This window comes from Phaenicophaeus curvirostris, chromosome 5 (assembly GCF_032191515.1).
Source record: "Phaenicophaeus curvirostris isolate KB17595 chromosome 5, BPBGC_Pcur_1.0, whole genome shotgun sequence".
In the NCBI taxonomy this organism is placed as follows: Eukaryota; Metazoa; Chordata; class Aves; order Cuculiformes; family Cuculidae; genus Phaenicophaeus; species Phaenicophaeus curvirostris.
The window spans coordinates 8,651,885-8,666,760 of record NC_091396.1 but is presented as its reverse complement, the minus strand read 5'-3'; the positions used below and the strand labels follow the sequence as shown (position 1 = coordinate 8,666,760).

The 14,876-nt window shown below is 38.5% G+C and overlaps 1 protein-coding gene across 3 annotated transcripts in view; it reads right to left on the bottom strand.

Moving 5' to 3' along the window:
- Positions 1–14,876, bottom strand: part of ELP4 (elongator acetyltransferase complex subunit 4) — a 162,497-nt gene that overhangs the window by 12,667 nt on the left and 134,954 nt on the right. Inside the window, exon 11 of one of the 3 annotated variants that reach the window (XM_069857487.1) lies at positions 857–2,112. The exons of 1 other annotated variant lie outside the window; for it this stretch is intronic. In XM_069857487.1, coding sequence (XP_069713588.1) covers positions 2,076–2,112 — 37 coding nt within the window. In that variant the 3' untranslated portion in view covers positions 857–2,075. Of the gene's footprint in view, positions 1–856; positions 2,113–14,876 lie in introns of those variants that run through there. One more of the 3 variants, XM_069857485.1, reaches the window with a different exon arrangement.

Sequence of the window (14,876 nt, the reverse complement as noted above, 5' to 3'; positions counted from 1 at the left end):
GCAGTTTTGTGTGTCTTGTGACTTTATATTTCACAAAGAAATACTGTGTTTTGTGTTATTTACATTAAAAAGACGTCCTATGTAAAACTTCACCTTTGTTAAAAATCACTTTATCCTAAGTATTTAAATTATTTCACGCTTTCAAAAGGCACAATCAAGTATCTAATGAGAACTTCCATTCAATGTTACACATAATACAAAAAGAGAAAAATGTTTGAGACATCAATGATAATATTTTAAATATATTGGCATAGGAAAGTAGATGTCTTTTTGCTTTATTAAAATGACAGTTCAGTTCTGAAACTTTATTTTGAAAAGATTTTAAAAGGATTCATATCTTTAGAAATAAAAAATATAACAGGCATATCTAAAAAATATAGGAGAGCAAACCCGATTGTTACTACTAATGAAATAGCTGATGACAAAATAGTAGTCTTTTTGATTTTGATCACAAAAAGTAAACTGGTAGTGACAGGATATGATGGATAGATTTGACATCCTGGCAAATCACTGTCATTGATTCAATTATTCTAATTCAGAATAAAAGCTGTATACAGTATGTGTTTATGCTACAGTGGAGTTTTTTAAGTGATTGACATTCATCATATTAGTTAGACAGTTTTAAAAGCTATGTCTTTGTTTTACACAGCGTTGTCAAGAAAAAAAATAAAGTAGAACCTGGATTGCAGGGAAAAAAAAAAAGGCAAACCACTTAACCAACTCTTGGTTCCAAACCCATCAAAATAAGTTCCCATTATTGCATCCTATTAACACGTTCGTTGAAGAGTCACTTTCACTCCAGCCATGTAATATACTATTATAAAGACTAGATTTTGAAACTGTAATACAATCTTACAGCTGGGTGGCTTGGAAGTTCTGCGGAGAAGAAGCTATTACTTTTCAAAATGGAAGTCAGCCTCACAAGAAAGAATGCAAACCACTTTAATTTACAGGTCAGCTTTGCGTTATCGTTCTTTTGTTTGATAAGATATAGAGAGATACATACAAAATAGTCAGAAGTTCAGCAACAGCATATCTGAGGCTACAGACGCCTGAATTACTTGTATATTCTGCCCTGCTTTAGACCAGCATGCTGTGATACCTTTCCCCGAGCTCAAATGCACTCTTCTGGTTTTCTAGCATTAATGTAGCTGTCGGTTTGAATTTCAATCTTGAATTATGTCTGTTGACATAATTTCATAGTGCTGACTTCAATTGTTTAGGATTACTGTTTTGAACTACATAAGGAAATCAGTTCTTTTCTCTATGGTTAGTAAATTCCATTCAAGTGCCTTTTAATGCATGTAGTAAGCCATAAGGCAAAGTAATTATCTGTAATATATTCTGATTAAAAAAACCCAACCATTCTTAATTACTTGTGTATTAGAATAAAAGCTATCTTATGTATTTGGAATTTATGATTACATATTTAATAATGTAAATATTTCCTGACATTTAGGTACGGTGTTTCGATTACAAAAATTAATGTTTTTAAAACCATACATGTATAGTTTGCTTTCGGAATAACACTTGACAATGAATTGCTTAGTTTCATTTCTTTATTTCAGTAAACCACCCAACTTAACTTTTTATTCATATAAAACATTAAATGTAAGTATATAAAAATCCCATTGGGGAAAAACATCCCTTTATTTTTATTGTAAAAAAAAATATCTAGAAATGAAAGGGTAAGAGTAATTTACACATTTTAAAGAAGGGAATAAAATACTGTATGTTTCCAGTCGAGCAGAACAATGGGAGGGCCCAACATAACAGAAGCTTTAACAAAAAGCAAAATCCAAACAAGCCCAAAATTAATACAAAGAAACCAGAAAAAAAAAAAAAAAGCAAGCACCACATGATAACATGTATTTTTAAAGACTGCTGGGTCAAATCATTAAGAAAAATATTTATATAAGTCATTAACACTCATAATTAGAGTGTCATATAAATCTGAGGGAAACTGCTAAACAGAAATCACTAGAAGTCCAGGTGCTTCTTGCCGATGGCCATAGCACCACATCCTGAGCTCAGCAGTTTGGCGGATTCTGCCAGATCCTGTTTGCTTGCGCGGCTCACTGTGTCTGACAAGTCTGGAGGCAAATGCAGTCGCTGTGGCAGGAGATTTTCAGGAGGGAGAGGGGGAGAGGGAGAGAGACAGGAAAGAGAGAAGAAAGACAGAGAGGGAAAAACAGAGAGAGAGAAAAAAAAGAATAATTGCAGTAGAATTTATTTTCCATAGCATATTTCAAAGTGCAGTCTTTTTCCTGACTTGCCACTGTTTACTCACACAAATAAAACACTTCCCAGATGGTCTTTTAGGCTGACGTGGAAACAGTTTTGTATGCTTTCGATATGGATTCTGTAAACTGGAGTAGATTTTTTCCTCTTGAAAATTATCTAAACAAAATCCAAATTTGCTCAAGGTATTTAATTATATCTATGATTGTTCCTTTAAAAATAAATGTTTTGCCTGTATGTCAACCCCTACATCAAATCCTTTGCTTTCTATGGCATTACAATATAAGTATGGTTTGAGTTCAAACATGCATAATTTGTGGCAGGGTCTGAAAACAAGTAATGTGATGGTCAAAAGATGGAGAGGGCTCACCCTGGTTGCAGCATTACTCTGAGAAATGCTTCTTCTTCCTATTCTACTGACACTTGTTAATAAAAACAAGCAGTAATAGTAGTTGCATGGGTAGAAGGCAATCGTCTATAATAATCAAACCTTGCCACACCTTGTGAGTTGTAGGAACATTACATCCATTTTATAGATAAGGAAACTGAGACACAGGATACACAGCTGTCCACAAACATACAGTCCTTGCACAATAAACCTGATTTTTCATCCATGACAAAAACATTTCAACTCTCCCTCTGACGATCTTTTGCACCAGAGATTACAAAACCCACGAGATTAGCATTTAAGTTTTGAGAAGTGAGGTGAAAATTAATGTAAAACTGAGTCTTTGCTTGGTTAGTTACTGGCTTGGTTTTGGACACAGCGAGGTACTGAAGCTGGTCAGATGAAAGAGTTGAGCATTTTCTATGCAGTGCAATAATTTATGAAACTAGTATCATGAAGGAGCGTATTTCTTGAAAGATTTAGTAGGCAAAGACTAAACTGTGTGGCTCTTCTCTTAAGAAGCACATGCTTCTGAAGGGAACAGCATAGCAGTAATGGCTGCAAAACCATTTAGGAGGCTGTGTGGACTCACCTTATTTGCTATGTAAACATGTAAATGCAGCTGCCTTTTATTCAATACCTTAGCAACTTTCGTAAGATAAGGTAATTAAAAAGCATAAGGAATATCTACATTTACAGTGGTCTGACTGTTCAAATCATTGCTGGGTTTGAGGTTGTGCAATTAGGCATAATTTGAGAGGTGCTCCAAAGTGTGTCCTACCACGAGCCACAGTTGTGGGCAGGCAGGGAGAAGAACGTCTGCTAGGTTGTTGTCTTCTTCAAGAGAAGTATGAAGCATGCATGAAGTAACACATGTGGAGTAGGAAAGCCTGTGCTCAGGGTGAGATGACACATCCTCAGGGTTGAAATAGGAGAAATGTGTATTTATTTGTAGCACTTTGACTACAAAGCACAAATTATGTATCAAAACCCACCCCCTGTATATACATTAGTAATTATGCAGCTATTACTTTGTCACTGTATTAAAATCAGTGCTGCTTTATGGTATACTCCGCTTACTGTTCTTCCCCCATCCCCAGGAAGGTTAAGCACGGTCGTGGATGTGAACTGCGGTCCATGATGTCTCATTTCTACGTCAGTGCAATATAAACTAGGGCACGCACCTATCTTGTTTGTCTGCTGAAAAAAATGTTTGCTAGGAAACAGCAAACATACAACTTAGATTGCAGAGAGTCCTGCAGCCACTGGAAAATGAAGAATGAGGAAAAGCCAGGAAGTGCAGAGGAGCACGTGGCAGATCCTTCAGTCACATTTTCTTTCCAATAAAGTGCACAGTACTCTGCTAGCAGGGTACAGGTTATCTGGTATGCAGGAGGCAGACAGTCAAAAGAAATAATCCAGCATTCTCCCACTCACTGTTAGCATCTCTGTGCCCTCACCAGGGAGTGGGAGAGGTAGCTTCCTCTAGGGGAAATGCAGTACCGCTCTCTTCCTCCTGCAATTACTGACCTCTTCGCCAAGACTGCCAAATGGATTCAGAGCAAGGTGATGAAAAGCAAAGAGAACCAAGACTGAGCAAACTCATCTTACACAGGGACTAACCAATATCACAGATGGGGAATAACTGTAAACCCTGCCATGCTGGCCTGCACTTAAAGTGGTGTCAAAAGGCAAAAAACCTTTGACATTCATACAACCTCTTAGTCAATGCTCTGTTTGTTCATTAATACATATTATAAACAGAAAATAAATATAGAAGAACATTTATAAATTTGCAAAGGTGCAGATGGGAAAAGTAAAAATGAAAGGTCCTGATGCTGGGTGGTGGGACGAAATTAAACTTTTACAGATATAATTGTTATGATGCAGCTTTTCATTCACTATACATGCATATATATTTTTCTTTCCCCAGCTTATTCAGCAAGAAGATGCACGCTTCTCATTTAGTGACTGGCTATTCAGTACTTTGTTTTCTTATCACTGTTTACTCTGAACTTTTCTGACTTATTTATTGTACGTTATTCAAGCCTTGTTCTGAAGATGGAATGGCTTTTCAATAGCACATGTCGGTATATAGCACTTGAAAGCTTCACAAATACCATGTTATTTTCCTAATATTCTTGTGAGACAAGGGAGCAAAGTTACCTCCATTTTATGGACAAGGAATTTAAGGCACATACAGGTACCTACTAATTTCAGAAACACAATCTGAGGCATTTAGAACTTGCTTTTCCAGGATCTTTAGCACTGTGGAGCATTTCACGTGATCAAATGCTAACTTCATTTGCAGCTGTGAGCACTTAGTATTTCTTCAAGAACCTCAAGGCAGGCGTTGGGGAAGTGCAAGACACAAAGTAAGAGTACAGAAATAAAAATGCTATGTCGAAGTGACACGGTTGCACAGAAGCTCAGTGGTATAGGCAGAGACGCCTCATAACTTCCATGATAACCTTCAGTCGTCTTAATTACGAGACCATCCCTCCTGCAATTCCCGCTCCCTCTACAATCCCAATTCTCAAACATTACAACAAATTGCTGGTTCTCCAGGAAGCATATTTCACTGCGTATAACATATTCAGCCTCATATCTGACACATTCTGAACAACAAACAACACCAGGGTCATCTGACAACAGCTGAGCATTATCCAGCCATTAAGATGTGAATCATAGTGTGCACACACGCCACCTTTGAATAAAGCCTGCACAGGCGTTTCAAAATATCATTCCTTACATTTTCCATGTGCAGCTTAAAAATACAAACAAAGCTGCAAATATTACTCCTATTAAATATTTTCAACTCTATTAAAAAAAATTCTAAACTTTAAACCACAAACAAACTAGAAACTCATGAGACAATATCATACAGACATCCACAGGTTAAACAACAGGCATTTATTTTTGGCACCAATCGGGACATTGCAGTCACTTGAACTAAGACAGTAAGTGATAGCATGAATAGGCTGTGATCCTTTTTGAACACTGGCATTACAGAATGATCAGACATTTTGACAGATATTTGCTGACCACAGAGAAACAGTCACATTTAAAGTCCCAGTTTAGGACAAAATGTTTTCTGGTGGACAGAATTCTCTGCTATTTCTGAGGCTGTGACCTCCATCTCTTTCAATTTCTCTTTCTCCTACCAGTCCGATAAGAATCAGGCTCATTTTGCTCACATCGGCAATCCCAGTCCCTGTTAGCCAGGCCTCCCATCCTGCAACTGGTCTTCATAACAAAAACTCTCCATTTACCCACTTTCCCCAGTCTCTGCTCCAAACAGCTTCAACTTTCTGCTTCCCAACTTCTGGTCCTGACAGCCCTGGATTTCTTGTCCGTTTCTGCCCACGTACCCTCCCTGCTCCCATGCCTAGGTCCAAATTCAGTGCCACGCCCCCCTTCCTTGCCTCAGCCCTGTGTTCTCCTCATCCCCTCTTTTGTCCTCCTCCTCCTCCCACCCGTTCTTCATCTGCCTTTCTTTCTCCTTTTGGCACTATGCTCTGTCCCCCACTCCTGCCCTCTCCCTTGTCCCCACAGTCCCTTGTCCAGAGTGCAGGCACCGGCTCACCTCCCGGTCCGAAAAGCAGGTTCATCCCTGGAAAATATGCAGGATGGAGGGTGCCTGGGCCAAGCGGGAGTGGATTTTCACAGGACAGTAAAGCCACATCCCTGGCATAAATGCTGGACAGCGAATGGCATATTTTCATTTGTTCCTTTAAGTAATTGAAAGTTTTCACTAAACTATTCCAGCATGTGGATGAACACAAAACTTCCCGCAGCCTACAGTAAGCTGAGAGGGCAACAGTATTTTAAGGAAAAATGGTCACACTCTGGCAAAAGTAAATATGCAAATAAGATCCTATAATTAATTGCCCTCTTTGTGATAACTTCTTAAAGCCTGTATCAAAGAAAGGTAAAGTTTGTCAGTGTAAAAACCAAGAAACATTGGAGTAAACTTCCTTTGTACAAGGTTGTGTATCTGTATTATTATCGTGTGTTTAATTACACAATCATACACTCTTTTTCCCTACGCAGGCTGTCAGAAAGGTCTAAATTTAGGATCTTCAGGATCAGACTATGGCTTCATTCACTCGATTAACAAATAACTGGCTATGGAAAAAGGCTATTACTGGCTGTATAAGGCACAGTCAGGGAAGGGGCACGATGTGAGTGCTGATGCTTCCTGCCTGCTCTGTTTCGGGCAGATCCTGAAGGCTTTACCCTGATAGGAACAATTACACTGAAGCCAGCTAAGCACACAGCTTTAGGGCATGCATTACGAAAGGAAAACAGTTCAGACAAAACTTATTACATACTTAGCCTCTGCTCCTCCCTCTGCCCGAAGAAAACTTCTAATTACTTTATTTGTTCTCAATGGGGGAAAAAAAAAGAAGTGGAAGATAAGAACATGTAAAATGACAGGCCAGAAGGGACATTGAGCCATCGCTTAGTCCAGTCCCAGCACTGAGGTCCAAATACAGCACGGATGGTTTTCTGACATGGTCTGCCTTGTAAAACTGGGATGTAAAAGTCGAAGCCATGGCTATTCTAGGAACTTCTCTCCAGTACACAAGAATAGTAGAGAGAAGTGCTTTTGCCAGTTTAGCTTATTGTATCAAGAGAACTGTTTTATACATTTATTAAAAGGAACAGACTTCCCAATGTAAGACTTCTTTTCTCTTCACTGTAAAGACGATCAGCCAGCGGTTTTTGTAATAGCCTCTCCTGATGTTGACCGTACCTCAGTTACAAAATGAATGGAAACAGTACTCAGGCTTCAACTGACTATAAAAGGGGTTGAAAATGAAGCAAAAATCATATAGCTGAACTTAAGTACTCAATGACAGGTTCAACAAAGAGCTAGCTACTAGAGATAATGTTAAAGAGCTGATTACTATACAATTATACACATATGCTATACACATTCTTCTGGGTAATCTGTTGGCACCGCATCATGGAGGCAACCAGTGAAATCCAGTATCATACCTACACAGCATAAACAATCACCAGTTAATAAAATCACTTTTCAGATTTGAGGGAACATGTGCCTGTACAGATTGTTTTTACAGGGGGCTAAAATACTCAGAAACAATTGAGGTGGAAGACATTAAAGAAACAGCAAAATTTCATAAAATTAATTGAGGGCTACTAAAATCATGTATTCTGTAAAATGTTTTAAGCAATAAAGAGTATAAAAATGTTTAGCAACAATACGATAAGTAGTGATGCCTATATTGGCAAAACCATAAACAAAATAACTTTTCGTATTACTTCAAAATCATTATTATATTTTTAGCAAGCAAATATAACTTGAGGAATGCAGAATCATTGAAACTCATTAAAAAAGGTGGGAGGTCAGGTGGGAGTTTGTTCTTAACGTGATATGCATTAAAATAATTCCACTGAAGTTAACCTTGAGACTCTTTTAACAGTTCCATGAAGCTTTAAGAACTCAGTTCAAACTTCCAAAAATTAATCTTTAGGAAAGAAAAATTACAATTCCATTTATTTGGATCTTTGACAAAATAAATTCCTTATTAGTCTATTATGGCTGCAGTTCTGCCCTGGGGCAGGGAGATGGGTTAATGACCTCTCTAGATCCCTTCTAGTTCCATTTGCTACTTCTACATGAAGACTGAAGTTACCAAAGCCAAAGGGATTTGGTTTAAGGGGAAGAGGGGGTGGGGAGAAGAATTTTAGGAATGCTGGGAAAATGAAAGATGCAGACTCCTAGATGGGGAGCTTTATATCCTACTTATTTCTCTTTGAAGCAGAACTCTTTCCATTCCATATAGCCCACACAAGAGAGAACAGGAACAGCTTGTGGTATTGTGTCTGAATTCCTGTCCCTGTTTCCTCTTCTGCTTGTGACGCCCAAAATATACAACTTGCACAATGTTTTCCCTTTTATGTCTTCTTATTATTACCTCATTTAAAATTAATAGTAATTATTTCTTCTACCAAGGTACCTAGGAAAAGACCTTAGCATTTCTGTAGGTATTGTGAAAAGGGTGGGATTTTAAGGAGAAATCTGCAAGAGGTTAATAATGCAGCTTTATAAAACCTCCTCTTAGAGTGAAGAACCCCACTTCTTATTTGAAAATTATCTGTCAAGTGATTGTCACCATTACCCGACTAGAAGGAGCCAGTGGAGGGATGCCAAATTACTCCACAGCCGTTGAGCTGTCTCTTTATCTTTGCAGTGAAGAAGACTGCCCCAAATGGGAGGCTTTAGCAGCCGCTGCTCACAGCCAGCAGTGATACAGTGCAGCTGTGCACCCCAAAAAGGGCTGTGGGGGCAGAAAGAGCCGTGCAAGGAGGAATGGGCAAACCCCTGCCAGTGCTTCTCCCTCTGCTGGGGAGCTGCCCTCCGCTCAGGCCTTGGTCATTGTCCTGCGCTACCTGACTATGGAGCTTGCTGATCTGGGTATGATTCTCACCTGCTTCTCAGCTTGACAGAAGACTCGCCTTATCACTACGGATCTGTCAGGCAGTCACCAGAATTGGTGGTTGACCCTGGTTACCTTCACTGAACCTGCTCTGCTCTTATCTGGGCAGTGGGGGAAAGATTTAATAGTGGCTGAGCCCACCAAGGACATCTGGTATACCTTCAATGCAACGGCAACACGTGGCATGGACTCTCTGTGGTGTACTGAGCCACAGCTTCAAGGCCACTGCAATGTGTCTGTCTATGTAGGGAAAGAGGTCCTGAATGAAACTGTTTATGAGATGCCCACACAGGTCGCATTGTGCATTTCTAACTGAGGTAGCTGCCATATGGTTACAAACTCCTTAAGACATAAACATTTCAGGAGCATCTTAGTCTTTCCAGTCAAGGATTTTACTGCTTTCTTAACAGGTCATCATCAAGCACCATAGAATCATAACTAACTACCCTTCTTGGCAAAAACAAATTACTGCCTTTGGGCTTAATACAAACTCAGAGATGTACAGTAGGTGGTATGAAATGGAATTTCTTCTAGAGAGAAGATTTTGTTCAAATATTTGGTATGGAGGTGACTATAAGTTTTGGCCTCTTCCCTTGCCAAGTTTGCCAATTGAGAGACATTATATGTGTGTGTTATGATGAAATTAATTATATTTTCTATGTAATGTAGTCCTCTGGAGTGGCACATGACTTACATTGACATGACTTTGTAACAATTCACATAAAATCTGACAATACCACCATGAAAGGATATAAAATTCTTATTAATGCCACGAACCCTAAAAAGTACTTGTGAGCTAAGTTCACTTCTCAATGGCAAACCAGAAAGCCCTTTACCACTGAAGACACTGTAAGCTCTCATAGCAAGGACTAGAAAAGTCACACCATCCAGCATAGAACCCTATCAGGCAGAAATCATGACTGCCCTGAACTATGGTTATAACTAGAGTCTCACAATCAACTTTGTGGAGAGAATGATGCCAAACCACCCTCCCATAACTGCATTTAGGTCTTGCGGGAAATATTTTTAAACTAATTTAGAATTAATCTCTTACATTCCCGTTCACATTACGGTTTTCTCAGAATTTTAACAAATTCAGATGACAAATCAGTTGGTAGCTACTTTTCTGTATAATGGATGTGAACTCAGTTTCTTCTTGTTCTGCTGCATTCACAGATGCTACATCACCATTTTAAAATCACAGCAATGGATAAATTTTCTAAACTTATTATAAGGACAAAAGACTTGACTTTTAAAAAGAGCATTCTAAAATTTTCTGCTTTTCAGGTAACTGTGATTGACTTATAACTAATCACAACTATATCAACCCATGTTAAAATAAGCACATCTACCATATGCATTTCCTATTTCTTTTTTTTTTAAGTTGAAGCATAATCTAAGCCGTCAAAATTAATTATTGTTAACATCAGGTGTTGAGAGAAGGCTTCCACTAAGAATAGCTGATAAATATACTTCTACCTACATATCCCTGTCTATCTGCTAAAGGACGCATTGCTGACATGAAAATAATTTTTATATATAGCTAATAGTACTTAAAATACTTGAACACAATTCTAAAACTCTTATTTTCTATCATTTACAGAATGTAAAATAGAACTAGACTAGTTCCCACTTTCACCTCATTTGCAGGACAGTGATATTTTGTTGTGGGTTTCCAGTAACACAGAGAGATCTTCTAAAGAGTGACTTTAAAGACACCTGGAAAAATGAAGAACCATCGATAAGCCCACTTTGTTTTGTGATAGATTTTATAAAAGCCATTTTACGTTTCAGAATGCTGAACCTTAAATGTACCTGTTCAGTGCAGCTTTCCAGTATATCTGCTTTACAGAAGTGATATGATAATATCCCGGAGAATTCAACTTAAACTGTGCTGATTTGTCTGGATGTGTCACATGGTACTGTTTCTGTTCTCTGATCAGAAAATTATGCAAAGTACTTAAAAGCTGAATTACTGAGTCTGAATTTAAAACTCAATTTATTTAAACACAGGCTGCTGCAAAGTGAAAATCTTTCAGGGATCTTTTGTACCAAAAATTCTATTCTGTATATGTTTGTGTGAAATGAATCTCTAGGGGATTTCAGATGAAGAAGTTCCACTAACACATGAGTACAGACAGTTGGGTTTTGTATGTGCAGCATTAGGTACTACTTTTCAGTGACAGGAAAAGAAACAACAGACAAACAGTTGAACAAACTCTTTCATTCCAAAGAAAAACTCCAAGATGAAGGGACACAAGGGAAAGATTCACCTTCTCTGATGCTTGAGAATGCCAAATGTTTGGCACCATGGAGTGCTCTAAATCACACGTACAAGTAACAGACCCATTTCATATTATAACTGTAGCCTCTGCATAATGAAGAAGCTCCCCGTGAAATAAAGGGAGCTGTATTCATCAGTGACGGTTATAGACAATCAAAGAACTACAGCTGTTGAATTGCTTGTCTGATCCAAAATTCAGAGAAATACACGGTAATCTTACAACCAAAATTGTATTAAATATTTACATAGCATACTATTATAATACTTACCGATCCAGGTCTTATGAAGCACATATTAAAATACTGCCTCTGCCCTGAAGAGTTTACAGTCTGAATACACGAAGTGGGTAAAAAGGAAGAAGTGAAAGATAAAATATCCAGGGAGAATGAAAAATATCATGATATATAAATACTGTATTAATTAAAAAAACTTTTTTCTTTAATTTCTTCCCTGTTCTCTTCCACTTGCTTTCCTATGCAGGCTACTCTTTCTTATAGAACATTCTTTCAATTAAGTGTCAAATGGCTGAAGAGAAGATGGAGCGGAGAACAGGAAAGATAGAGGGCAGGACAGGAGGAGATACATCATCTAGGCACATTATAGTTGAGATTGGAATGCATTATGTAAAAGCTGAAGGCAAACACTGTTCTAAATTCAAACAGTAGTTCATGAATCTGAAGGTATCGTGCATATCCATCGCAAGCAGACTAAGAGTGCTCCTGTAGATCTGTTCTCCTTCCTGAATTTCTCCTCCCTGGGTTTACGTAAGAGGAGTGTGGGACCCGTGATGCAAGTCTGAGTAATTCTAGGGCTCTCAGGATAGTCCAGATGGATGCTAATGTTAATGTCACATTTTCTTCCCTGACGGATTCATTCAACCTAATTGCAGCTGTCTACAAGTCAGCCATTCAGTCTAACCTATATTACATACTTACGATGAGATGAATCATCCTTGCAAGTGCTTGCCCATCTCTGCTGATTATTCAGGAAACCTGGATGACTAGCTTAAACTAAATTCTTAACTTGGAGTGTAAAAGGTCAAGGAGAAGAATTCAGTCTTACAAATATATGAAGCTTCTCATTGAGTCAGTGCCTTCATTATTTCTCCTCTTTCTTTGAATGACATTGCAATGTGCCACAAAGTACAGATTTTATATCAAACCACAGATGGCTCGCTGGAAACATTCCAGAGTTGCTGGCAATGCCTGCGCTGCTCTACAACGACTTGGGTCTCTCTACTAGGAAGCTTGAGAAGTGTTCAAGACACTGTCTGTACAAACAAAAGCTACATAAGTGAGGAGGAGGGAGAAATAGCATTCAGAGACAGAAGCATCTGTTCTAGGAGGTTCAACATATTGCAATGTTACTGTCACACTGTAAAATTTCAGCTAAGTAGGAAAACTCACCAAATATTTGAGTTGGCATCCAAAGCTATCTGTTAAAGTTTACTGTAATCTATCAAGCTTCTGTCTAAGTTTAAGTGTCTAAAGTCATTGATACACCCATTTAAAAAACATCTTTTTTTTCTCAGTGAGTGCAACAACACAAATAACTGGTAAAATGTATTCTGCCCCTTGACAAAATTGTCCAGATAGATTTCAGCCCTTCCCAGAAAGGTTGAGCTCCTAGAGAGGTAACGTGCATTGGCAAGTCTCCATTATGATGCCTGAGTTGCCAACTCAAAACAGAAAGACAAGAGAAATGCAGAGAACCTTTGGAACTGAACAGTTCTTCCAGCTATTGCTAAAATAAACATTGCCTATAAGCTTCTACTGATCTCAAGCATTAACTCCCTACCAATCCTATGAAATTTAGAGTTTAATGAAGTGCTTTCCTAAGAGGAACAGGAGAAAATGGGAGCTGCTGTGAGACTCTGGACCAATCCAGCTGTACGCTGCCCCACTGCTGCCCCAACATTTTTTCTAGATTTGGTATATATTGCTGCCTGTTTCCTCCTCTACATCATCTTCAGAAGTTGTGTGTACAAACCCAATATGTAACTATAAATGCAAACGCACACATTACTTATGACTGCATATGAATTACTGATAACGGCCAATGTGTCTACCTACGGAATCTCTCCAAGGCATGTAGTGTTGCTCTAGAAAGCTCAGAGACAGTGTGAGCTGCATTATTTTATATCTGACTACACAGTGCAAGCCACCCATGCAACATCTCCTTGAATGCTGCAGTGCCGAGGGAGCAGTGCCACAGGTTTGGCAAGTTGCTGGTGATGAAGAAGGAGCGTGTAGGGGGGAAAAATGTAAATGCTAGCAGGGGGGTATTGTTGTTTTACACTGGGAATAGCCTGATGCTCAGTAGTCTATTTACTTTTTTAGGTCAGCTAGAATTAGAAAATTTCCATTGCTAGGCAGCCCAGCACATCTGTGAAGCATTTCTGGGCGTTCAGACCTGAAGCACGTGCTGCCCAAAGGGAAGATTCATTACCCCATGTTACACAGCCTGCCAGTCCTCCCCCACCCCAGACAGCACAAGGGCTTCAGCAATGGGAAAGTGCCTTAACTTTGTGCAGAAACATATTACATGACCAGAACACAACAATTAGCACATTTGTAAAGCTTCAGGGATAGGAACAATTTAATAGCTTTTTGAAGCAGACTAATTTTCTGGAGCTTTTTATCTTTTTTTTTTTTTTAATTATTTTGCTTTTCATGCATGGACAAGTTCTTCTTTGCTACAGGTATTTTCTGAGTCTGCCTGGCAGGACTATTATGTGTAGAGAAATACAAATTATTCAGTCACTTTAAAACAGCGCTAAAGAAATGAAAAAGTGCTATGTAAGTGTAAACTAGTATTACTTATCTCCGTTTTAAAAGGAAGTATCACTTGGATAGACAAATGTATTGCTGGTTTACAAGATTCTACACATTTAGAAATGGAGGCTGCTAAATAGACCGCTTTGTTTATGTTTGCAGCTTTTCACAAGCTAGAAACTTCAGCTCTGCGGTGGCAAATGCCTCTGTCAGACGCTCCATGCTAAGGCAAAACCCAGGCCAGAAGATAGAAAAAACTTCCCATTTCTGCTATCCTTGTCTTCTCATCCTAAAAACTGCATTGATATAGGAAGTATGTTCAGTTCCTGTAACTCCCAGGCGAAGATGCAGACATAATATAATTCCTATTGTAATATCGCTTATTTTCAGTACTAATCTCCCATGACTGATGAGGGCTACAGTTTCAAAAACCAGCTAACAAAGCCTTTTGTTGTATTACTACCAAAAAATCCTAGATTTCAGAAATCACTGAAGTGTAATCCAATATTCGTAATATTGGATCAATCTGTGTTGGTATGAAAATAGGAAGTGGTGTAATTTTACTTCATGATTGATACTGCTTATAGAAAAAAATATAGAAATGGCATTGGTGATCAAGCGGTCACGTTGACTAACCTTTGGCAAACCAATGCTTTAAAAGAAGTTTAAACACAGAATAAGAAGTTGCTGGGGAGAGGTTAGAAGACAGGTCATGTTAATTC